The sequence below is a fragment of the Mobula birostris genome, chromosome 4 (genome assembly GCF_030028105.1).
Source record: "Mobula birostris isolate sMobBir1 chromosome 4, sMobBir1.hap1, whole genome shotgun sequence".
Lineage (NCBI taxonomy): Eukaryota > Metazoa > Chordata > Chondrichthyes > Myliobatiformes > Myliobatidae > Mobula > Mobula birostris.
Window position 1 is genome coordinate 155,433,174 of NC_092373.1, and position 27,049 is coordinate 155,460,222.

The 27,049-nt window shown below is 40.1% G+C and overlaps 1 protein-coding gene across 1 annotated transcript in view; it reads left to right on the plus strand.

Moving 5' to 3' along the window:
* Positions 1-20,890, plus strand: part of LOC140196678 (janus kinase and microtubule-interacting protein 1-like) — a 377,821-nt gene extending 356,931 nt beyond the window's left edge. Inside the window, exon 21 of the mRNA XM_072256285.1 lies at positions 20,813-20,890. Within this exon, the coding sequence (XP_072112386.1) occupies positions 20,813-20,890 (78 nt within the window). The remainder of the gene's footprint in view (positions 1-20,812) is intronic.
* The last annotated feature ends 6,159 nt before the right edge of the window (positions 20,891-27,049 follow it).

Here is a 27,049-nt window from a genome sequence, read left to right on the forward strand (position 1 = left end):
AAATGAGGAGCCCAAAACTAGTCACAATATTCAAGGTGAGGCCTCACCAGTGCCTTATAAAGCCTCAGCATCACATCTTTGCTCTTGTATTCTAGACCTCTTGAAATAAATAAATGCTAACATGGCATTTGCCTTCCTCACCACCAACTCTGCCTACAAGTTCACCTTTAGGTTGTTCTGCACAAGGACTCCCAAGTCCCTTTGCATGTCTGATTTTTGGATTTTCTCCCCATTTAGAAAATAGTCTGCACATTTATTTATGCCACCAAAATGCATGACCAAGCATTTTCTAATATTGTGTTTCATTTGCCACTCTCTTGCCAATTCTCCTAATCTGTCGAAGTCTTTCTGCAGCCCTTCTGTTCCCTCAACACTACCTGCCCCTCCACCAATCATTGTATCATCTGCAAACTTGGCAATAAAGCCATCTATTCCATCATCTAAATCATTGATATACAGCATAAAAAGAAGCAGTCCCAACACTGACCTCTGCAGAACAACACTTGTCACTGGCAACCAACCAGAAAAGGATCCTTTTATTCCCACTTGCTGCCTCCTACCAATCAGACAATGCTACATTAGTAACTTTTCTGTAATACCATGGGCTGTTAACTTGGTAAGCATATAGACAGTAAGAAAGAGGATGTGCTGGAGCTTATAGAAAAGCATTAAGTTAGATAAGTCGCCGGGACCTGATGAGATATACCCAAGGTTCCCCATGCAAGGCTCCTTCAGAAAGTAAGGAGGCATGGGATCCAAGGAGACCTACCTTGCTTTGTGGATCCAGAATTGGCTTGCCAACAAAAGGCAAAGGGTGGTTGTAGATGGTTTGTATTCTGCATGGGGGTCAGTGACCAATGGTGTTCTGTAGGGATCTGTTCTGGGACCCCTCCTCTTTCTGATTTTTATAAATGACCTGGATGAAGAAGTAGAAGGGTGCGTTAATAAGTTTGCTGATGACACAAAGGTTGGGGGTGTTGTGGATAGCATGGAGGGTTGTCAGAGGTTACAACAGGACATTGATAGGATGCAGTACTGGGCTGAGAAGTGACAGATGGAGTTCGACCCAGAAAAGTGTGAAGTGGTTCATTTTGGTAGGTCCAGTTTGAAGACAGAATATAATATAAATGGTAAAGCTCTTGGCAGTGTACAGGATCTGAGAGATCTTGCAGTCCATGTCAATAGGACACCCAAAGCTGCTGCGCAGGTTGACAGTGTTATTAAGAAGGCGTATGGTGTGTTAGCATTCATCAACTGTGGGATTGGGTTCAAGAGCCATGAAGTAATGTTACAGCTATATAAGACCTTGTTCAGACCCCACTTGGAGTACTGTGTTCAGTTCTGGTCACCTCACTACAGGAAGGATGCGGATACTATAAAGAGAGTGCAGAGGAGATTTACAAGGATGTTGCCTGGATTGGAGGGTGTACCTTATGGGGATAGGTTGAGTATACTTGGCCACTTCCCCTTGGAGCGCCAGAGGACGAGAGATGACCTGATAGACGTTTATAAGATGATGAGGGGCATTGATCATGTGGATAGCCAGAGGCTTTCCCCAGGGCTGAAATGGCAAACATGAGAGGACACAGTTTTAAGGTGCTTGGAAATAGGTACTGAGGCGATGTCAGGGGTAAGTTTTTCACAGAGAGTGGTGGGTGCTTGGAATGCACTGCTGGCGGTGGTGGTGGAAGCGGATACAATAGGGTCTTTTAAGAGCCTCTTAGATAGGTACATAGAGCTTAGAAAAATAGAAGGCTATGCACTAAGGAAATTCTAGGTAGTTTCTAGAGTAGGTTACATGGTCAGCACAATATTGTGGGCCGAGGGGCCTGTAATTTGCTGTAAAATTTCTATGTGTGGCACCTTGTCAATGGCCTTCTGAAAGTTCAAATATATAACATTTTCTGTATCCCTTTTATCTATCCTACATGTAATCTTCTCAAAGAATTCCAACAGGTTCATCAGGCAATATTTTCGCTTAAGGAAACCATGATGACTTGGTCTTATCTTGCCTTGTGTCTCCAAGTACTCCATAACCTCATCGTTAACAATTGACTCTAATGTCTTTCCAACCATTGAGGTCAAGCTATCTGGTCTATAGTTTCTTTTCTGCTGCCTTCGTCCTTTCTTAAAAAGTGGAATGATATTTGCAATTTTCCAATCCTCGGGCACCATGCCAAAGTCTAATGATTTTTGAAAGATTATTACTGATGTCTTCACAATCTCTACTGCTACCTCTTTCAGAACCCTGCAGTGCAGTTCACCTGGTCTGGATGACTTATGTACCCTTGGGTCTTACAACTTTTTGAGCACCTTCCCCCCTGTATTCGCTTCTCTTCCATCACACCCTTCAACATCTGACACACTGCTAGTGTCTTCTACAGTGAAGTCTGATGCAAGCTACTCATTTAGTTCGTAGTTCATCTGCCATCTCTTTGTCCCTTGTTATTATTTCTCCAGCCTCATTTTCAGGTGGTCCTATATCCACTCTCATCTCATCTCTCTTTTATTTTTTGCGTACTTGAAAAAGCTTTTGCTCTTTACTCACTTGCTTTTATATTTATTCTTTTCCCTTCCAATGATTCTTTTAGTTGCTCTCTGTAGGGTTTTAAAAGCTTCCTAATCCTCTGTCTTCCCACTAATTTTTGTTTCGTTGTATGCTCTCTCTTTTGCTTTTACATTGGCTTTGACTTCGCTTGATAGCCGCTGTTGTACTATTTTGAGTATTTCTTTGGTTTTGGACTACATCTATCCTGCACCTTCATCATTTTCCCAGAAACTCACGCCATTGCTGCTCTGCTGTCATCCGTGCCAGCATTTCCTTCGAATTTACTTTGCCCAGCTCCTCTCTCATACTGCTGTAATTTCCTTTACCCCACTGAAATACTGCTACGTCAGGCTTTACTTTCTCCCTATCAAATTTCAAGTTTGAATACAATCATATTGTGATCACTATCTCCTAAGGGTTCTTTTACCTTAAGCTCCCTAATCACCTCCAGTTTGTTACGTAACACCCAATCCAGTATAGCTGATCCTCTAGTAGGCTCAATGGACAAACTGCTCTAAAAAGTCATCTCATAGGCATTCAACAAACTTGCTCTCTTGGGATCCATTTCCAACCGGATTTTTCAAATCGGCATGCATGTTGAAATCTCCCATGACTATCATAGCGTTGTCCTTTTGACATATCTGTTCTATTTCCACATCCCAGCTACTATTAGGAGGCCTGTACATAACAGTCATCAGGGTCCTTTTACTGTTATAAAGGACTCCTGACAGTTTCTCAACTCAACCCACAAGGATTCAACATCTTCCGATCCTATGTCACAAATCTTTCTACTGATTTGATACCATTCTTTACCAGCAGCGCCAGTCCACCCCCTCTGCCTACCTTCCTATCCCTCTGATATTTAACTCCCAACTACGACCATCCTTCAGCCACAATTCAGCGATGTCCACAACATCATATCTGACAATCTGTAATAGTGCAACAAGATCATCCACCTTATTCCTTTTTCTCCATGAATTGAGATATAACACTTCGAGTACTGTAATCTTGATGAATGGCAAAGCAGGCTCCTATTCCTTATTTAGTTTTTCTTACTGAGTAGGACGTGTTCAGTTGAAGGACCTGGTAGATCCAAATCAATGAATTAGATTTACTCCTGATGAAGGTCACAACCTGAAGTGTGATTGTTTATATCCCCCTCCGCAGATACTGCTTAGTGTGCTGAGTTCCTTCAGCACTTTGTGTTGCTCAAGATTTCCAGCATCTGCAGAATCTTTTGCGCTTAAGATCTAAACCAATGCAACAGTTTCTGTACTAAACTAGCAAATGCTATCACAGAGTGTTGGTGTAAGCTGTTTATGGGAGCATAAGCTGGCTCATTACAATACTGACGGCACACTAAAGTATTTAATTACTTAAAAATTCAAAGCACTTTAAGTGTCTGGTGTCTATGAAAGACATTATGTTTACTGTAAATGCACCAAATAGCTAACATTTTGGAGCATGTTTTTCTTGGTTTTGTGGATTAAGAACTTTGCAATTAACAGCACCAGATTTGCTTTTTGCAAAGTTTTGATTCCTGGGATGAGAACTGAAATTCAGCTGGGGGTTGATGGGATGAACACTCCTTTTTTTCGCTTCACAGAGCTCTGTATGAGATGAGTTTTGTTGGCCCATTCATACTGCACGTTGGCTCATGGCACAAAACATCATTTGACCATAAACTGTCAGTCGTACCCTGAATCCACATGACTGAATGCTGTGCAAAATTAAAATCATACCTGTGCAGTGTGCTCCTTTCAGCTTCAATCTGAGGTGAGAAGTAGTGTTGTGGCATTATTGAGGGAGGGCCACAGAGGCACTGGATTTTTATGCTCACTTTAATGGAAGTAGGTGCACAAAATTGGTTGTGTTGATTAAACTTCACATAAATATTATTCTTCCAATTTTATTGCTTAGTCCTTGTTTGCCTCCTGACACTAGAACAGTTTTCCTGTAAAATAACATTGATAGGGAGTTAAATTATGGCTGAAATAAACGTAAAGGGTTGTTCAAGGTGACATAGAAGTTTGTTTTGATTGTTATTTTTTTGTCTACCTGCTCCCATTCAATCCTGGGCTTTATATCTTAGTTACCTGTGAAGGGTGGTAAAACTGGGTTTGCAGATTCTCTCCATCAGAAGTACTGTGTTGACAGTAGTCAAACAGGTCACCCTCTCACCCCAAAGAAATTGCTAACTGGATTATTTGGGGCTCCTTTGGAGGAGACGGGAGCGCATACACTCAGAGGTTATTAGTTATGGGATTGGAACGAAGCATGATCTTCTACTGGATTTTTTTTGTTGCTCACACCATCCTCTGTACACTCTGGAGACTGTTGTGCATGAAAATCCAGGAAATCAGCAGTTTCTGAGATACTCAAACCACTCCATCTGACACCAGCAATTATTCCATGGATTTAGATCACATTTCTTACCCATTCTGATGTTTGGTCCGAATGATAGTTCAATAGTTCCATTTAATATCAGAGAATGTATACAATATACAACCTGAAATTCTTACTCTCTATAGACATCCTCGAAACATAAGAAACCTCCCAAAGAATGACAGAAAAAACATAAGAACCCCAATCCCCCTGCTCTCTCCCACATGCAAGCAGCATTAACCATCCTCCTCCTCCTTTCGCAAATTATTCTAGAATAAAGCATCAGCATTCCCACCACCCACCATGCAAGTAAAAGTAAAGCCCCCAAAAAGAGAGATCATAGTCTACAGTACATCAAGACCTAACTGTTCACTCCAACATTTCAACATCCCACAGGGTCTCTCTCGCACTAACAAGAGAGAGACAGATATTACTCCTTCCACAGCGACAAGGAAGATGAGTCGCTATTTTGATGTTACAGCCAGTCTGAGGTGTTGCTTTTTTATTTTGTGTTCCCTGACTTGGGAATCAGCAGATAGATTACTGAGTGCAGAACCCTCCAGCAGCCACTTTTGCTATCTTCGACGCTCAGACTTCCACTATGCTTCAGTACACGACACCAGCGAGAGATTGTGTCCATAGGACCCCAGCAACTCTGAAAAGGAAAATAGAAACATTAGAATAGGAAGAATTTTACTGTTTTGCTGATGAGCTGGGAGAAGTCACCCTCTGGCTCCATCTTTAGCTCCGCTGTCCTGAACCTCTTGACCATGTCCGCATGCTTTTATGCATTGGGTTGCTGTCACATGATTGGCTGATAAGGTATTTGCATTAATGAGCAGGTATACCGAATAAAGTGACTACTGAGTGTATATACATATGCTTGAATTGGGAACAGCAATAGGCTATTTGTCCACTTGAGCTTACTCTGCCATTCAATTAGATCATAATCTAACTGCAATCTTGTATTTCTGTCTTATGCACATGTATGGTGAGGAACAGGTGCAATGTAAAATTTGTAGCAGCATCGCGGGCATAGATTCAGACAACAAGACAGAGAATATAAGTTATATTATATAAGACAGTGCAGAAGAGTAAATAACTGCAAAAGAAGGCATTAATGCAAAAGAAAAACACAGTGAGAGAGGTCCATGGGAGTGCAAGACTTGGTCTGTGTTGTTGCTTTGCTGAAGTAGGATTGTGCACATTGGTTCAAAATGCTGATGGCAGTGGGAAAGTTCCCAAAACTGGTGGTATGGGACTTCATGCTTTTGCCTGATGGTAGCAATGAGAAGGGGGCATGATGATATGGACGATGGGGATCCTTGATGATAGGTGCTGTCTTCCTGAGGCAGCACCTCACGTAGATATTTTCAATAGTGATGGTGCTGTGTCCATGATTGACGAGACTGTGTCCACTAACCTGTGCAGGCTTTTCTCTTCCTGTCCATTGGAATTGCCATGTCGGGCCAATTTTTCTCCTCAAACTCAGCAAGAATGTTTCTATCTTCAACTTTAAAATATTCAGTGATTTTGCTTCCACTGCTCTTTGAGAATGAGAGTTCAAAAGACTCGCAACAAATTATCTCACCTCTCTTTTCAGTTAGTGAAAAGATAGTGGCCCTTATTGTTAGTGGCCCTTTGTTCTATATTCTTCCAGAAGAAGAAATGTCCATCCTGTAAAGACATCACCGAATCTTGTATGTTTCAATCAAATTGCTTCTCTCAATTCCAGTAGGCACTCTAGTCTGATCAACTTGCTTATTTCAGGTTTAGTCCAATAAACTATTTTGAACTATTTCCAACTCATTTTCATCCATCCTTAAGCATAGGGATCATTACTGTACACAAAACTGTAGATTTGGTCTCATGAAAACCCATAACACCGAAACAAACTTTGCTAATTTGTACTGAGTTGCCATAGCAAATAATAATAACATCCTATTAGTTCTCATAATTACTTATTGTACCTGCATGCCTGCCTTCAGTGAATCATTCACCAGGACATCTGAATCCCTCCAACTCTCAGAGCTCTACAGTCTCAGACGTAAAATGCATCTTTTACTTTTCTGCCAGATTTCAAATTAACCACCAAGTACATGTAACACTAGTCATCCAACTGATGTGTCATGTAGTTGGTCGATGCATTGTTTGGCTTGTGGCTTGTACAGTATATCAGCTCATCTAAGAGTGCCTCGTGCAGATATAAGAAGACACTCTAAGTCGATAATTTAATGAACATGAGGAGCTCATGAATCAACTGTCTAACTGGGGGTCAATGGATGTCAATGCCACAAATCCCATAAAAGTCAAATGTTATATTATACCTAGCAGTGACAGACTCTTTTCATGGAGATAATGATTGCCTGCCACTTTTGTGACATGAATGTTACTTGATACTTATCAGACCATGTCTGAATGTTGATGAGGTCCTGCAATGCGTGCATGAACAGCTTCATTTGCTGAGGAATTGCAAATTGAATTGAATTTTGTGCAGACATCAGTGAACATCCCCACCTTTGAGGGAAGGAAGATCCCTGATGAGGCATTTTAAAATGGTTCTGTCCTGGCCGCTATCCTGAACATCTTCTGCAGTGACGTTTTGGGCTGGGTTAGTTGAACTACTGACAACCACAGCCATCTTCCTTGGTTCCAGCCATTGGAGGAATTTCTCTTTAATGCCCATTGACTCCAATTACACTAGGGCTCAGTCAAATACTATCTTGATGATAAAAGCAGTCTCTTTCCACCTTTGGAAACTAGCTCGTTAGTCCATGTTTAATTCAAAGTGTGATGAGATCTAGAGCTGAATGATATTAGTGAATCCCGAATTGGGCACTGGTGAATACATTCTGTGGCCACTTTATTAGGTACACTTGTATACCTGCGTGTTAATGCAAATATCCTACTAGCCAGTCATGTGGCAGCAAACTCAGTGCATCAAGGTTTGTAGACATGGTCAAGACGTTCATTTCGAGATCAAACGTTAGAATAGGGAAGAAATGTGATCTAAGTGACTATGATTATTAGTGTCAGATGGGGTGGTTTGAGCATCTCAGAAACTGGTGATCTTCTGGGATTCTTACTCACAACACTCTCTGAGTTTACAGAGAATGGTGCAACAAACAAAAAACATCCAGTGACTGGCAGTATCAGCAGTTCTGTGCCAAAATGCCTTGTTAATGAGAGAGGTCAGAGGAAAATGGCCAGACTGGTTTAAGCTGACATGAAGGTGACAGTAAACCAAATAACCATGCATTACAACAGTGGTTTGCAGAAGGCTGTCTCTGAATGCACGACACACCGAATCTGTAAGTGATTGGACCGCAGCAGCTGAAGGATGAACATATACTCTGTTGCTACTTTATTAGGTACAAGAAATACCTAAGAAATACGGTAGCAAAAGAAAAGTCGTAGTGGGGGATTAGTGTATTGTACGGTTTAGCATGCTTTGGTTCATAAATCTGGTTTGGTATGCTGAGATCAAATCTGGTTAAATATTGTCACATGCTCCAAGGTACAGTGAAAAACATGTCTCGAATACTGTTCATACAGATCGATTCATTATACAGTGTACAAGCAGAATAAAGTATAGCAGCAAAAGAGAAAGTTCAGTGCAGGTAGACATTAGGTGCAAAGCCATAGCGAAGTGCAGTGCAAGGTCAAGATTCCACCTTATCTTATTAGGAAACCATTAAATAGTTTATAACAGCAGGATAGAACATTCTTAAGCCTAATGTTATGTGCTTCCAGGTTTTGCTATCGTCTCCCCAATCTGAAGGGGAAGACCAGTGAGTGTCCATGGTGGGTAAGCTTTAATTATGTTGGCTGCTTTACCAAAGCAGTCCAAGTGTTCCTATGATTCAGATTGTGCTGTTCCTATCCCATGCCTTGTGCTTAAAGGATGCCAGTAGTTGTTCTTAACTCTTATTGTTGCAGTGTTCCCAACATCTTACCAACAACACACATAAAAGTTGTTGGTGAACGCAGCAGGCCAGGCAGTATCTCTAGGAAGAGGTACAGTCGACGTTTCGGGCTAAGACCCTTCATCAGGACTGACTAAAAGAAGAGCTAGTAAGAGATTTGAAAGCAGACCCAGAGCCTGCTGGCCCCGACGCTAGCAGACATGAACTTCAGATTGCGGCTCCTGCCATTGATCTCGCTGGCTCTAGCGCCCCAGGGCATATTCAAAACCCGGACGCCAGCAACGACCATGGACACCTTCAAAGCAATTGCGCAACCACTAACTGCGACTCCAGCCTTGAACTCCAGGCTGGGTCTTTATGTGCTGCTATTGTGACTCCCGTCTCCCCTTTCCCCACCACCACTCTGCAAACCCGTATCCCTCACATCCCACCGTCCACTCCTGGATCCTCAGAGGCTCCATCTGCCTCTCACCCAACCCTCCCCTCTCCACTGACACCTCCAGCCTCCCCCCTCCCCCTCTCTGATCCGAGCTCTCAAGATTCCAGCCTTGAACTCCAGGCCGGGTCTTCAGGTGCTGCTATTGTGACTCTTGTCTCCACCTCCCCCACCACCACTCTGCAACCCTGTCTCCCTCACATTCCATCATCTAATCCTGGGCCCTCGGAGGCTCCATCTTCCTCTCACCCCAACCCTCCCCTCTCCACTGACACCACCAGCCTCCCCCCTCCCCCCTCTGATCCCACTTCTCATCTGTGCCAGATCTTAACCATCTCCTCCAACATTCAACTCTTTGAGGCAGAATGCTCTGTCCTCAGTAAGGGCCTCACCTTTGTCCCCCTTCGCCCACACCTCAGTGAGTTCCGTGGTCGCCATGGCGCAGAACTCTTCTTCCGCCGGCTCCGTCTTCGAGCCTACTTCTTCGGCAAGGACTCTCCCACCCCCACCGATGACCCCTTCTCCCGTCTTCAACCCTCCTCTTCTTCATGGACATCCCTCTCTGGTCTTCTGCATGCTCTGGATCTCTTTATTGCTAACTGCATCAACCATCTCGACTTCACCACACCTTGTTCCCATTCCAACCTCACTCCTTCCGAACGCTCTGCTCTCCATTCCCTCCACACTAATCCTAACACCATAAAACCCGCCGATAAGGGGGGGTGCTGTTGTAGTCTGGCGCACTGACCTCTACCTTGCAGAGGCACAGCGACAACTCGCGGATACCTCCTCTCATTTACCCCTCAATCATGACCCCGCTAAGGAGCACCAGGCCATTCATCCGCTCAGGGGATCTCCCATCCACTGCTACCAACCTTATAGTTCCCACACCCCACACTTCCTGTTTCTACTTCCTACCCAAGATCCACAAACCTGCCTGTCCAGGTAGACCCGTTGTCTCAGCTTGCTCCTGCCCCACCGAACTCATTTCTGCATATCTTGATGCTGCTTTATCCCCCCTTGTTCAATTCCTTTCTACCTATGTTCGTGACACTTCTCACGCTCTGAAACTTTTCGATGATTTTAAGTTCCCTAGCCCCCACTGCTTTATTTTCACCATACTCCCACTTTCAAATCTCTTACTAGCTCTTCTTTCAGTTAGTCCTGACGAAGGGTCTCGGCCCGAAACGTCGACTGTACCTCTTCCTAGGGATGCGGCCTGGCCTGCTGCGTTTACCAGCAACTTTTATGTGTGTTGCTTGAAATCCCAGCATCTGCAGATTTCCTCGTGTTTGCATCTTACCAACAATGTTAATTTGGTAAGTTGCTTTATTATTTCCACATTTACTAAGGTAAAGTGAAAAACTTGTCTTCCATGCAGTTCATACAAATCAATTCATTATAATAGTGCACTGAAATTGTACAGGGAAATATTCAGAATAAAGTTTTACACCTACAGAAAATATGCAGTGCAGGCAGACAATAAGATATCAGATTATAACAAGGTAGACTGTGAGGTCAAGGGTTCATATTATTGTAGTAAGAAATCTTTCTGTAGTCTTATAACCATGAGGCAGAGGCTGTCTTTGAGCATTGTGGTTTGTGCTTTCAGGCATTTGTATCTTCTGCCTGATAGGAGAAGGCATGATAGAGAATGGGGTGGTGGTGTACTTAATTCTGCTGGCTGCTTCATTGAGGCAGTGAGAAGTATAGACAGGGACCATGGAGGGGAGGCTGGTTTCTGTGAGTGTGTCCATTACTCTCTGCAGTTTCAAGAGGCTGTGAGCAGAACAGTTGCCATACCAAGCCGTGATGCGTCCAGACGGGATGCTTTCTTTGGTGTATTGATAAAAATTAGTAAAGGTCAATAGGAACTTTGCCAAATGTCTTTAGCTTCTGAGAAAGTAGAGGCATTGGTAAGCTTTCTTGGTCATAGCTATGACTATTTTGCCTTGGCTTGTATCTCTGAATTGTGATCAAGTTAACACAAAGGTCACTAACGGACAAAGAGGAAACACAATGTATAAGGCATTGTGAGAGAGATGGGCCATGAAAATAACTGAATGTGATGGCTTGTGTTTTAGGGTGGAAGGTAGGAGTAACAGTCATCATTTCATCACTTGAGTCTTCATTCATTTAGTCTCCATCACCCTCTCTCCATCTCACAACCTCCCTTGTCTCTGTACTTGCTCATCTCCAGCATCTACCATTTTTAATGAAGTCTCATTACTCCTAACATTAAAAAGAAATACCTCTAGTTCAGACCAGATCTGCAAGGGTGTATTCAGTATCATTGCCACCATCATAACAGCCTCATTGCAAGGTCACTGTACCTCATATCTCTTCCTATTGTTTTGGTTTCAGAAGCAGAGGCAGAGAAACCAGGGGGCTCTTATCAATGTAGCTCAGCTCAATGACATGCCTTTCATGACTTTTCTACAAATGACAAATGATTGAAAGATCTCAAAGTAACCTAGCCAGTTGGTCATGTGTCAAGTTGGTAATGGATCTTTATTTTACTCAAATAGTGCTGTAGCAGTAATTTTTCTTTCCAATGGATGTGCACTGAGCAGTTTCATTGTTTTAGTATAAAAGGTAATTCTCATCAAAATCCTGCCTAAGCAGTTTTATCACACACATCACTGAAACTAAAGAAATCAGTGGAGCTGGATTGATTGCGCTGCTGCTAATCCACATGAAGGAGTGAGTGATTTGCCAATGCTGACATGTTGTTCAATCAGATTTTTCATTCTAATCAACAGTTCCAGTTGCCTGAGACCATGGAGACTTGGAATATGGATCATGTGTTCTCTCATTCTCTTGTGGTTCAGCAGTAGTCTAAACTATTTGATCTTGTTTGAGGATATAAAATCTTTGCAGGAAATACTATTTCAGAAAGGCTGTCATTATTGTTATGGTGTTAGGAAACATGATACAGCAATTAATTTTAAAGGCAATTTGTGTCACATTGTTGTAAATGAATGGAGAGAAAACGAGTCATTTTTTGAAGGTGGTACACTTGTCTTGTGAGGTAATGGACAAAAGTTAATACAATTCCAACTTAAATTATTGACCATTTGTTTCCAAAGCAGTAGTGTCAACCAGTAGCTAGATATGATCCTCCAAATTGAGATGCTTAACTTTCAACATGCAAACAAATGAATAGCAACATGAACGGAATATCTGGGATGTGGGTGAAGAAGGTAGCAACTCTGCTTCCCTGTTGAATGATTGGGGTTGTAAATCAGCATTGCAAGAACTCATCAGGGAGTGTCAACTTGAATTCAATGATCTATCAGGTATAGGAATAGAAATGAGGCAAGAGAATGCAATTGGATTAGCAGACAGAAAACAAAGTATAAAAAATAAATTCGATAGTTCTAAAGCCTCCAACAACAATTAATGCTTGAAAGAATGAGACACTATATTTACAATGATGGTTAACCTATCATGAGTTTAATGGTATTACCTTCCAAATACAGTAAGAGTGCCTTTCACAAGGCAAGATATATTTACCCAAAGCATAAGGTGAAATAAACCAGTGTAAGTGTCTGAGATTGTAAATTTAATTTTAAACCACATGCTTGTGCCTTCCCTTGCCTGAAGCTTCTGTACTAGTTTTGCAAATATATCGACAAGCACAATCAGATTCTTTATGCTGACAAATAAAGCAAAAGTAAGTATAATTCCTTCAGTAATAAATAAGAAAATTGTCATTAATTATGCTGCCAAATTGATACTTGTATCACTTTGTACTCAATAAACACAAGCTGTATTTTCCCATAACAGGTCACAGTTAAAAGTCTATTGTGAGGTAGCTACTGGGCTTATTTCATTTTTTCATATTACAAAACAAGCATTTTGTTTTGTTTCCATCAATACAAGATAACATTGAATAATTCTTTCAGAAACTCTTTGGTATGAGTGGCTGATAAATAGTTTCCTTCCAATATTGATTTGAAATGTCCTATTGAAGCATAGGGGAAGATCATCTGTAGATTGGACAACTACATTGTGTAATAGCTCTGTTCAGACTTTAAGCATGGCACAGAGATTCCACTCATCTGCAACTTTAATTATCCATCCCTCTACCCTTATGAACTTCCTGCCCTTGGTCTCTTACATTGTTCTTTGAAGTTCATCAGATGCTGAATGGTAGCAATTTATCTTTTAAAAAAGGATACTACAATACTCCAGACTCAACCATGACTTCAACAATAGTAGAGTATAGGCTGAATCATATTGGATTTACTCCACCCCTCACAGCATCACTATGTTAGCCCCACAGTTGTGCCCAAGACCATGCCACTGTAGCCATCTGGCTTAATCTTGTGGCAGTTGGGTGATCAGAGACATTTAGAAATGTTGAAACAATTAGTTTTTAACAATCTGAAAAAAAAATCAAAATTTATTTAATTTATAAATTCTTTAAACCTTGACAATGTTATAAAGTAATTGAAACATTATTATTAACTACAATAAATAATAACCAAATTACTGATCTTCACTTCCCTTTTTATTGAATGTTAGTGGCCCTTTGTGTCAATTATTTTACAATAAATATTTCAACCATTGGCTTAGATAATTGCAGATAATTCCTGGTCTCTTGCATCAATCTCAAATGTATTTTATACTTCCACACTGCAGTACACATACGCGCAATTCCAAATGTATTCACTACAGTTAGTGAATCTCAACAGATTGAACAAATAGCTGTTAGTCAGTTCCTGCCTAGTGTTTTCACTGCTCCTATATACGTCTCTTTAGAACCCATTAATTCTTTACTATTGCATTGCCATCCTTTACACCATTAATATTTTGGCATTGAATGCCTTTCATTCTATTCTAAATCTTGTTTTTGTTTCTTTTCCTTTTTACCCTTTCTCTATATTCCCTATGCTTACTTTATCTCAAATTTGGATAGATCATCCGTCTGAAATGTTAATTCTGTTTCTGTTTCCACAGATGCTGCCTGACCTGCTCAGTGTTTCTGCATTTTCTGTATTTTATTTGAATCCTCAATTAAAAGTTGTTAATGCGACAGAGGTGACAGCATAGAATTGTGACTTCCAGTAATGTCCAAATAATCCTAGTGAGCAATGCTACTATATTTCCAGAGAAATATTACTGAGTTTCCAGATTGGAGCTGGATCCCACTGGCCAGTCAATCTTCTAAGCAATTCTTCTAAGTAATTCTTCTAAGTAGTTATTCAACTCGAATTCTTCTGTCCTCTTTTTTGCCTGTTCTCATTGTCCCATCTTCCCTTTCGTGTCATTATTTATTATTGGATCTCATTGGGAAGACCATGTATTTATTGTTTGTCCATAGTTAGCTCATAAACCCTCCCACTGGCTTCTTGAAATTCTGTGGATCATGAGCTGAAGATGTTCCAAGTTTCAGGAATTTGGCTTAGATCCAAGAAGAAACGGGAATGTTGTACAAGTCAGTGTGGTAAGCGATTTGGAGGGATTCCTGGTAGCGATGGTGTTCTCACGCACCTTGGATGGATGAAGCTGTGAGTTTTAGACCATAGACCATAAGATACAGGAACAAAATTAGTCTATTTGGCCCATCAAGTCTGCTCTGCCATTTCATAATAGCTGATCCATTTTTCCTCTCAGGCCCAAACTCCTGCCTCCGTCCCCCGCCCCGTATCCCTTCATGCCCTGACCTATCAAGAATCTTGGTTTATTTCAAATAAACTTTTAGCGACCTTACAAACACAGTGTCAGACTTCTGAGATTCAGACTTGCACCTTCTTGATCTATGATTTCCCACATTGGAATTCCAATAGGCTAGCTTATTTTTGACTTTAAATTAATGATGATTTAAATTATGAAATGGATATAAGCTTGACTAAGTTACTTGAGGATATGACTAACAGAATAGATATGGGAGAACTAATGGATGTGAAGCATTGAGATTTTCAGAAAGCTTTTATAAAGTCCCACATGAGGTACACGTGAATTATGCATCAATGGATTGATAATTGGTTAATGGACGGATGGCAAAATACAGGAAAATGTGCATCTTTACTTTGGCTTGGCAGTTTCTATTTAGTGGTATACTGTAGTAATTAGTGTTTGGATGCCAGCTATTTAAAAAAATCATAAATATTTAAATAATTAAACCTATTCATAAACACATCAGAATTTAACTACATCTGCAGCGCATGTCTGACAAAAGGTAAATTGTTGAAAGAACAGACATTTGAGGGCTGCACGGAATTGCAACAGTAAAGATGAGGCCCGAAGTAGATCTGTCAGTTATTAGATAAATAGTGACTGTGATTACTTTAATGTGGTGACTGAAAATTTGATTCAACTGAGAGCAATAATGTGAAGAGTATTAGGTTACAGATGACAATGATTAATGCCACATTAACTTTTCACAATTTGAAGCAGAACACATCATGTTAATAATGCATTGAATACTTCTAAATAAAGCACGATGACACTGACATGAGGTACAAAACTGTGTCCTTGTAAATCAGATGTTGTACTTCAAAGAGACAGGGGCATCCTGAGAGAACACTTTGCTCCCTTGGCCATCTCCCTTCTGTTTACTAAAGCTGGTTTAGTCTTGCCTCAAAATGATCTGTTCAAGAGGCATGAATGGTGGATACATTGACAAATGTGAGACTGATAAGTACAATGCAATATTGATTCTTGGCTTGTGTTCAGTGACAGACCATTTCCATTGAAGGTAGTCTCTCCTGAAAAAGATGTTGTTGTCATCATCAGCACCAATGTAACCCCCGACATTCAAATGATTTCTGCTTCCCCATCACCTCTTCTGATTTCAGTACTTTCCCAGTACTCCAGGCTTGCTTTGCAGTGCAGCAGGAGATTTTGTGGATTGTACTCACTGTAGCTGCAGTGGATCATTGATAGAGAGAATGTGAATGAATCTGATAGCTTTGATCTGGATGGCGTCATTGGGGCTGTACTCATCATTCAGACAATGGTATTTCATCACACTTCTGACATGTTTTGTAGTTGGCTTTGTGGAATGAGAAGCAGGTCATCGCTTTTATTGACAAATCGTCACTCATAGAGAAAGATGCAACATAGAAATAGGCTCTTCGGCCCACTGAGTTTGTGCCAACCTCAAGCATCCATTTTCACACGAATCTCACTGTAATCCTTTCTATTCTCCCTGCACACTAAAGGTGATTTACAGTGGCAAATTAGTCTACCAACGCACAACTTTTTGCAAATGTGGGTGGAGTCAGAGCACCCAAAGTGAACCCAGCAAGTATGCAAAGACAGCAGAGGTCAGGATTGATCCCTGGGTCACTGGAGCTAAGCAGCCGCAGCTGTGTGACTGGGTCTCTTGTTGTTTATTATCTGTATTAATGATCCAGGTGATAATGTGGTGAACCGGATCAGCAAATTTGTGGATGACACCAAGATTGAGGACATAGTGGACAGCCTAGTAGGCTATCAATACTTGCAGCACGATTTGAACCAGCTGGAAAAAAGGGCTGAAAAATAGCAGATGGAACCCAATGCAGACAAGTGTGAGGGTTTGGACTTTGGCAGGACAAACCAAAGTAGGACTTGCAGAGTGAAAGGTAGGGCACTGAGGTGTGCAGTAGAACAGAGGGATCTGGGAGGACAAATCCATAATTTGGCATGTTTTAATGCATTTGGCCTTCATGATTTGGAGCATCAAGTGCAGGAATTAGACCGTAAGATATAGAAGCAGAATTACATCATTTGCCCATCAAATCTTTTTTGCCATTTCATCATGGCTGATCTAATTTCCACCTAGCCCCAGTCTCCTGCCTTTCCCTGTAAGTCTTCATGCCCTGACTGATCAAGAATCTATCAAACTCTGCCTTAAATACACATAAGAATTAACCTCCATAGATGCCTGTGGCAAGGAATTCTATAGATTCACCACTCTCTGGCTAAAGAAATTCCTCCTCATCTCTGTCAGCCAAGAATTTCCCTTGAGGAAACAATGTTGACTATGGCCTATTTTATCATGTGCCTCCAAGTACCCTGAGACCTCATCCTTAATAATCGACTCCAACATCTTCTCAACCACTGAGGCCAGACTAACTGGCCTATAGTTTCCTTTCTTCTGCCTCTCTCTCCTCTTGGGGTGATATTTGTAATTTTCCAGATTTCTGGAACCAGTCCAGAATCTAATGATTCTTGAAAGATCAATACGAATACCTCCACAATCTCTTCAGCCACCTCTTTCAGAACATTGGAGTGCACACCATCTGGGCCAGGTGACTTAGCTAATTTTAGACCTTTCATTTTTCCAAGAACCTTCGCTCTAGTTATGGTAACTTCACACACTTTGTGACCCCTGACACCTGCAACTTCCACCAAAAATCTAGTGTCTTCCACTAACTTCCCATTAATTTTTGCTCTATTACACGTTCTCTTTTTGACTTTTATGTTGGCTTTGATTTCTCTTGTTAGCCACGGTTGTGTCATCTTTCTTTTAGAATACTTCTTCCTCTTTGGGATGTACATATCTTGTGCCTTCCAAATTGTTTACAGAAATTCCAGCCATTGTTGCTTTGGCATCATCCCTGCCAGTATTCTTTTCCAATCAATTCTGGCCAGCTCCTCTCTCAATCCTCTATAATTCACATTACTTCACCATAATATAGATATGTATGACTTCAGCTTCTCTTTCTCAAATTTCCAGGTGAATTTGGTCATATTATGATCACTTTCCCCCAAGGGTTCTTTAGTTTTAAGCTCTCTAATCAATTGTGGTTCATTGCACAACACCCAAATCAGAATAGCTGCTCCTCTATTAGGCTCAACGATAAGCTGCTCTAAAATGCCATCTCATATGCACTCTAGAAATTCTCCCTTCTGGAACCTAGCACCAACCTGATTTCCCCAATTTACCAGCGTATTGACATCCCCCATGACTGTTGTAACATTGCCCTTTTGGCATGCACTTTCTATTTCCCATTGTAATTTGTAGGCCACATCCTTATTACTATTTGGAGGTCTGTATAAAACTCCCATCAGGGTCTTTTTACCCATGAAGTTCCTTAGCTCTAGGATATTATGTTGAAGCTGTATAAGACATGTTGAGGCTGAATTTGGAGTATTTTGTGCAATTCTGATTACTTCTCAACAGGAAGGATATCAGTAAGTTTGTAAGAGTACAGAGAAAATTTACAATGATGTTGCTAGGACTTGAGGAGCTGAGTTACAGAGAATGATTAAATAGATTAGGACTTTATTCCTTGGAGTGTAGGAGAATGGGGGAGTTCATATGGAGGTGTACAGAATTACGAGGGGTATAGATAGGGTTTATGAGAACAGGCTTTTTTCACTGCGGTTGGCTGAGAGTGGAACTAGAGGTCATAGATTTAAGGTGAAAGGTGAAATATTTAAAGGGAACCTGAGAGAGAACTTCTTCAGTCAGAAGATGGTGCAAGTATGAAATGAGTTGCCAGTGGAAGAGAGGGATGTGGGTTCAATTACAACATTTGAAATGTTTGGATGGGAGAAGTATGGAGGGATAGGATCTATGTGCAGGTAGGTGGAACTAGGCTGAAGAGCAGGTCCGCTTGAATTAGATGAGCCAAAGGGCTTGTTTCTGTGCTGTAGTGCACTAAGACTGACTCTAAAAGGTATTGTGACTGGAACCATGTGACTGGGCAGTACAGAGGTGCGTCTGGTAGAGCCGTTGCCTCACATTGCCTGAGAGTCAAGTTCAATCCTGATTTTGCGGCAGATTGAGCATTCTCCCCAAGACTACATGGGTTTCCTTTGCGTGTCTATTTTTTTCTCCACATCCAAATACAAGAGGTTGGGTGATGAATTGGCCACCTCAAATTGCTTCTAGAGTGTTGGTGTATGGTAGAAGGGGAGGTAGTTGAGGAAAATGTCGTGCAAATAACAAAAGAATTGATGCAGATTTAGTTGATACGCATGGCTGATGGTTGGCAGTGAAACAGATGGCTGGAGGGCCCTTTTATGGCTGGAATGACCACCGTTGTTAGTGGGTGTGTGGTTGTCATGTAGACACTTACTTTTAGAGTGTGTAGCTCCCGAGGGCACAGTTGATGTATATTCATTTCCTCATGGGTATTTCAAGTCAGACAAAGAAGGATTTATCTGTTGGCAACTGGTCAGACTGATGTAGTGATGAGTGACAAAATTCAAAACCATTATTTTTTTGACTCATAGAAATAGAGCTATGGTGAAGCCAGCGGCAAAACTGAGAAATACACACAGATGAAATACTCAAAAAGGATAATTATTAAAAAATGCATTTTAATTGTTTACACATGCAAATATTTTATTGTTTCTATTGCAAGGTACAGTATGTACGTATTTGATGAAAAAAACCTTTATTCAAAAGCCAGCGCAGAGTTTCAGTAACTCATAATAATATGCCATAGGGATTGCTGCAATACAGATCTGATGAAATATAAGTAACCTACATTTGTGGTTTAGTACAGTAAGTCTAATACGGTTGTAACCCATCATCTGCTGTTTAATTGCACTCGCCTATCTCCAGGAATATGATTGTAATGCTTTCATTAATCCAAATTAATTCTTAGAACTATAATGATTGAGAAAGTGACCTTTCCTCTAAGCTTGTGTTCCTATGGTGACTCCGTGCACATGAGCTTCCTGGTCTGGCAGTATGCTAGGAGTTTGTTTGTGCTTGCGGCAGTTCCAGTAAAATCATCATTTGACGTGAGGCTTGGAAGTAGAGGGAGAGAAAGCAGACTCTAAGAAAGGTCGGTTAGTTTAACTGTTTTGACAGGCAGATATGTTTTCTCCTCTTGTAAAGGGATGAGGGTTTTGCCGAATGAAGATGCTGTTTATTTTGTTATAAAGTATTAAGTTTGCTCCACTTGTCCAGGGAGTCTGAATGCTTTCTGAGACAGAAAGAAAAGCACAAAGAACTTGAAATGTAATTGTGCATGTTTCAACACTTGAGTGGTCTGTAGCTAAGCAGCTGGTAAGAACATTGGCCTTTGTCCCCAGACAGATCATTAATTTAAATCTCCAATTGTCGGAACAGCTAATGATTCTGACAACCTGGCAGGAACGTCTTTTCATATCTGCATGTCCCTTGGTTGTATGATCTGTCTGTTTTTAATAAAAGTAGATTTCTTTTGGGATTGTGTGTCATTGGTTATTAATTAAACAGACTTTATAAAGTACTGTTTAAGAAGGAAAGTGTTAAAATTATTGAAAATATTGAAAACTGATTTGCTGTGCTACTTTTCTGAATGTTTGCTTGTAAGACATTCTGTTGACATTGAAAATGTTAGTTCATAGCAAAGAAAGTAGACCTTTAACTAGATTGCCAATTACTTTGTAGTTTATCTAGATAATGGACAGTTTAATAAAACATATTTTATATATACAGTAATTATATGCTTACAACATATTTTCCTTGCATACTCAGTGGGATTATGATATAGAAATTGTACATTGCCATTGTTTAGTTGGCTTCCTTAAATTATAGAATCTGTTGTATAGATGTTAACAGGCTAATGTCTCCTGCAGAGAATTAGAGAACTGGAAGACAAGATAGAAATCCAGAAAAGGCAAATCAAAGAAATAGAAGAAAAGGTGAGCTTCTGATATTGTATAGTAATTTAATATTTGGATTTTGTAAAATCAGTTCTATGTTTTTTCTGTTGTAAAATGCAATTTTCAATTTTAATTTTATTGTGAATATATCTGTTATTGTGAATATCCTAAAATATCCTTGGATTGTGTCAGCAGATGAGAAGTTTGATTATTTGCATGTATTAACTGTCTTCCATCTTGTACTAATAATTTTCTCTTCTTTAAACTTTTCCTCTCCATTTCCTTGCTCCCACTTGTTACCTTTATTTTCTGATTTATGTTTATGTTTATGTTTTCAGTTTTTGTTTTTATTTCTGTTTTTCTCCTTAGCTTTTATCCTCTGGCCCTGAAGACCAGTCTTCAGAAGCACAGGTTAGTGGCCATGACTTATCATTTGTCAGTAACTAACACTTTATGGAAATATCTGTACTGATCACTCTGAACTTGAACAATTATTTATTTAGATACTTGCTTCTGTAAACTTACTGACCATTGGAATGAGATTTTGGCCACTTAACAAACCTAAGGAAAATCAACTGCATTTCAGATATAATGTATTTAAAAAGGCCTTTTCCCTATTGAACTTGAGTATGCAGCTAATCACAGCCAAAATTAGATTCCCCATTTGAGTTGTCTTTTGTTCATAATATTTTTATAGTGGAGGTAACTGTTTAATCATTGTCCTGAATTCCCTTTCTGATGAACATAGCTGTATAGGAAATACTTACACTCATAGCTGATGTATGGTAGGTTGCTCGGATGAAAAGATGAGGGCTGTTTGTTAACCAGCAACATCACATTGGCAGGAGCTGGTCAGCTTTGGTGGGAAGTAGCAGAGAGTGGTGATTAAAGACTTTGTTGTGAAAAATGTGCCTTGAAAATGGGCAGCAGTATTTACCCGTTTTTTTTTGCAATAGAAACCAAGGCATTTAACGTCCCACCAAATGGTGGTGGAGAACTTTGTAAAGATGCTTTAATTAGATTTGTATTGTTCAGTTGAGAGTCTAACTAAAATTCATTGCCACATATATAACGTTGAGTTCTTTTCCATATATGTACTTTTTCTTTGATACTTTTAAATTCCTGTTGGTTCCCCTAATTTCTTTAGCCAACTAGTCTGCAATTACCAGAGTTTAAATGTGGTCAATATCGTTCACAGTACACAACATCTCAGCGTTGTCTGTGTTTCTAAGTACCAAGGAGAGGGGGAAAATTGTTCACAGCACTGTCTCAGGTGGAAAATTACAACAGCTATTTTCAAATACTGACACTAACCAAACATTCCAATGTCATGGTGATGGCATTTTGCATTGTGCCTTCATCTTTGTGCTGATCAAGTCTCTTCTGTTGTTTTCAATTCTTCCATTTAACTCTTTCTTTCCTCAAGTGTCTACAAGGAAATCTGAAAGCAGAGCAGAGGGTTATTTTTGCAGACAATTAGTTCTTTTCTGTACTCCTTGGGGGCCAGTAGGAAAATAAATTGATCCTGACTTCTCAGGAAAACCTTTGGACTCCCATGTTTCAAACTCTACCTCCACTGTCCACCTCTCTCCACCCCACTGTTAATTCATGGTCCACTCACACCCACTCACCATTTACCTACAAGTATTAGTGATTTTACATTGTCTATGCAAAGATTTTATTGTTAGCATTGATATGTTCCAGTCATTTAAGTGAACTGGATTGCATAATTTAAAATGACCTCGATCAGTGTTTATTAAGAACATTCTTTATTTCATATAGCTATAGATAAAAAAAATTATCCTTAACACACTTATATGAATAGTTGGATTTATAATTGTGTCTTTATAGACCCTTGATAAAAATCTGAAAAAAAGTTCTAGTTTAAAAAAATATAATGCAAATTATTCTGATGGTTCAGTCAGTGCATGCAGTTCCCAGAGATTAAATCATGCTGGTTCATCATAATGAAGGGATTAATTGTCAACAGTCCAAGTATCCTGATGCTGTCCTTTTTGTGGAGTTCTTTGAAGCAGCAATGCAATTAGTCTCACTTCTTTGCTCTTTTCTCACAGCCCAGCAGAGTTTTCAGAGTTTTGTATGTAATTCCCTCTGGAGTTACTATTCCAGTGCTGTTCATGGTGTGCATTTCAGATTATAAGAATTTGCTGCATAAAAGATTGCTCACTGTCCTGAATCTTTTGCCTGTAATTTTAAATCTGTGTTGTATGGTTTCTGATTTTGCTGCCTTGATGTCCTGAAAAGAGGCTGGGTAGCATGATGCACTAAGTTGGATTGTGCTGGACTAGGCTAACTGTTTGGCATTACCACCACTTGGCCATGCTTACCCAGATGAACACAGAGGGGTTACCTCACTAGCTCATCACTTACTGGAGTTCTGCAGGATAGTCAGGTCATCAACTCTGATGGGAAGTACCAAAATAATAATATCAATTTTATGTATATAGCTCCTTTCATACATTAAGATGCAGATGCAAAATGCTTTACATAGATTGTAAAGGAACTGTAAATCAACATAGTCATATGAGACCAAATTAAAAGTCAGAAGTAAAGACTAACATATAGAATACAATGTAATTGAATACCCCAAATGATATAAATATAATCAACATTAACAGGCATTAAAAAATCCCATAAGTAGGCCAAATTTAAAATGTATGTTTTTTGAAGTGTTTTGGAGTGTTCCCTAGTACTAGCCCTGGCATATCTTAGTTGGCAGAGTATTTCAGATTTTTGAAGCATAAGAGTAAAAGGTCTCTCTCCCCTCCCCCCACTTTTAAAATCTGCTCCTCAGCTTTTTCTCTCCAGTCCTGCCAAAGGGTTTTGGCCTGAAACATCGACAATACTCTTTTCCATAGATGCTGCCTGGTCTGCTAAATTCCTCCAGCATTTTGTGTGTGTTGCTTAGATTTCCAGCATCTGCGGATTTTCTCTTATTTGTGAGCAAATTGGTCACTTTGGTCTCCTGCTGATCTGCAGCTCTGTGGCATTATTGTAAGGCTTTCTGGAACTAACCAATCTCAGCTTATGCCCCTGCATCTGAAGGATGACTTGTGTTTGGTGAAACCTTCAAGACAGTGCACATCCCTGAATGAACTGGTACTGGGTGTAGCTTGGAGAAGAAAAATGACTAAGCTTTGAGAAAATATTTTCCACTTGATTCTGAATAAAGTAAATCATATACAGTTTTGAAAAAAAAACTCATAAAATTTAGATATGTATTAATACTCAACTCGATTATACTTATTCATCCTTTCCATTATTAGATCACAAGAGAGCTCACAGAAGATAAAGCTAAGCCAACTGAGCAAATCTCAAAGTGTACAAAGCAACTGGAATATATTGAAGTGGAGGCATCGACCAAATTCCAAGCTTCTATTAGAGCCAAACGAAAACACAAAAAGAAAATCGATTCATGTACACATGCTAAATCCACGTTGGAAGAGTCCATTCAAAATTTTCAAATGCTTATCTGTTTAATGAATAGGAAGATCATTTCTGACAACAATTTGTTTTTAAACTACCAAGAAATAGTATAAGAAAATTCAAAATAACTGATACAGGAATGATGGGGAGCAAACTTGAAAAAACCCAGAGTGGTCAGGAAAAACGGCAAGATTCTGAAGATTCGAGCAGGATACACTTAGAGGAGTCACAGACTTCACAGGAGCAACTATTGGCTCCCCCAGAACCTGAGAAAAGAGAATATTTGGAGTCTTTTCCAGGCGAACAATTGATTGATTTAAATGTCAAAACTTTACAAGAGCACCTGATCAAACTGAAAGAGGAAAACAAATACAGAGGTGACAGAATAGCAAAACTTGAAGATTATATTTTAAAATTAGTGAATTTACTAAGTTTAGCAGAGTCCAAATTCAAAGGGAGTGAAGCTGTTGACAATCAGAAAATTCTTGAAGAGAAATTAAAGGAGTATGTAATTCAACAGGAAGCTAGAAATGAGGAGGCAGCAGCTCTGAGGAAAAAGCTGAATGAGATGCAACTTTCATGCCATCAACTTCATTTTGAGTGTGATGCTCTTAAAGGCAAGCTGGCATCTGTGAAAGAACTGGAATCACTAGATTCTCACAGCAGTGATGAAGAAAGTGATGGTAAACACAGTGCCAAATTGGAGCTTCTTCAAAGAGTCAAAAATTTGGAAGGACTTTTGAAGCTTAAAGACATGAATGAGAAGGAGCTGACAGAAACTGTCAAGGATCTTGAAGCCCAACTTTTGCAAAGCCAAGAGAATCAAAGACAGCTTAGCTCACGCTGTGCCAAAATAAACCAATTGACAAAACAAAAGGAAGATATTGAAAGCAAGCTAGAGGAGCGGTACAACCAGGTAGAGCAGCTACAGATAGACAAGGAAAATTCTGAAGAAGAGTACCAGGAGCAAATCAAAATATTGCTTGATGAGATCAGGGAGCAAGATGAGGCTCATTCCCAGCTTGAGATGATGAACAAAGATTTGCTTCAGAAAAATGAAGAGTTAGAAGCATGCAGAAACACACTTGAATTAAAAATTGCCAAATTAAAGATGGACCTGGAAGAGAGAGTGAATTGTGAGCTGAAATTAAAAAAGCAATATTCAGATCTGGAGAAAACAATCCGAGACTGGGAGCATTTTGAACAGCAAATGAATGAGCAGTTCAAGCAAGTAGAAGAGAAGAAAAATAACAAAATTAAAAATCTGAAGAAACAACTTATGGAGAAAGATGAAGTTTTGAGAAAGTCCTTGCAGGCAATGGAAGAACTCAAGAAAAGTGCCAAGAATGCTGAGAGCATGGTTCATGACCGACATGAAGTCTCTCCAGAGGTTCTCAAGGAAAAGACAGAACTTGAAGCTGACTTGAACAGAAAGACAGAGACTGAAATAGACCAAGCAGGATTCATTGTGAAAATAAGAAGCAGGTTCGAAATGGAGTTGAGCGCAAAGAGCAAAGAACTGGAACACTTCAAAGATGAAGCCAAACGTTTAACCGAGGAGATTTGTGAATTGCAAGAGCAACAATGGCAGCAAAAAGAATCCGAGAGGAAGTTGCAGGAACGAAACAGGATGCTGGAAGAGCTGGTAGAAGAGGTGCAGGAAGGAGAGACCAGGAACTTGCAGGAAAAAATAGCTCGGATGGAGAAGCTGCTCATTATGAAAGAAGAAACTGAGGAGAAATTTCAGGCAAGGATTTCTAATCAGGAGTCTCTTCTAAAAGAAATGGAAGAAACACAAGGAAAGCTGGCACAACGTAATGAAGAACTGGGTGCTAAACAACGTGTGATGAGTGAAGAACTGCATCATTGGAAAATTAAGTGTTCCAACCTAGAAAAGTTTGAAAGGGAAGTTAAAGTTGAAACAAGATGTCAGAGAGATAAGATAAAGGAATTGGAGATTGCTAAAACTAATCTGGAGGTGCAACTTCAAAAGAAAATCAGTGAGTTTAATGAGCTTGACATTTTGAGGAGAAAGGAGCAAGCAAGTATAACTGTAGAGCTCAACAAAAACATTGAAGACCAGAAGTTTCAAGTGTCTGTTTGCCAAGCAGCAAAGCAAAATATCGAAATGCAGTTGAAAAAGAAGACTAAAGACTTAGAAATTTCTGAGGCAAGCATTAAGAGCCTTAAGAGAAAACTTGAGGAGGCAGAAGAAAATCAGTGTGAAATCAGGAAATTAGAAACCATTCTTCAGCAGGAAAAGAAAGTACTTGAAACTCAACTTGCCAAAGAGTCTCAGATAGTCATCTCTTTGGAGGCCACGGTTAAAGAGGACTGCCAACAGTTACAAACCTTGAAAGGAGATCTGCACATGAAAGAAGCAGCTCTACAATCGCTGCAGGAGGAGAACTCGCTGCTACTGGCCAGAGTTCAAGATTTAGAACAGGTAGGCAGGGGGTGTTATTCAGCCTATAGCAAGTCTTTGAAATATAGAAAGTGCTGCAAGATGAAAGAAAAATCAGCTACATTTTATTGGATGACAGCGCAGGCACAAATGTTGAATGACCTAGTACATTTCCTTCTATTTCTTCTGATCTGCTTAGGCTTTGATTACCTGCTCAGTTGGGGTGAACTATTAATCTAATAATTACCTAATTTGGGCATTGATCCTAGTTTCCAGAACCTTAATGAGAAGGCTTTGGATGCCTGAAGAATGTAGGCACGTCCTGGGGCCTGGACGATGCACTAGGATGCCATCGACCT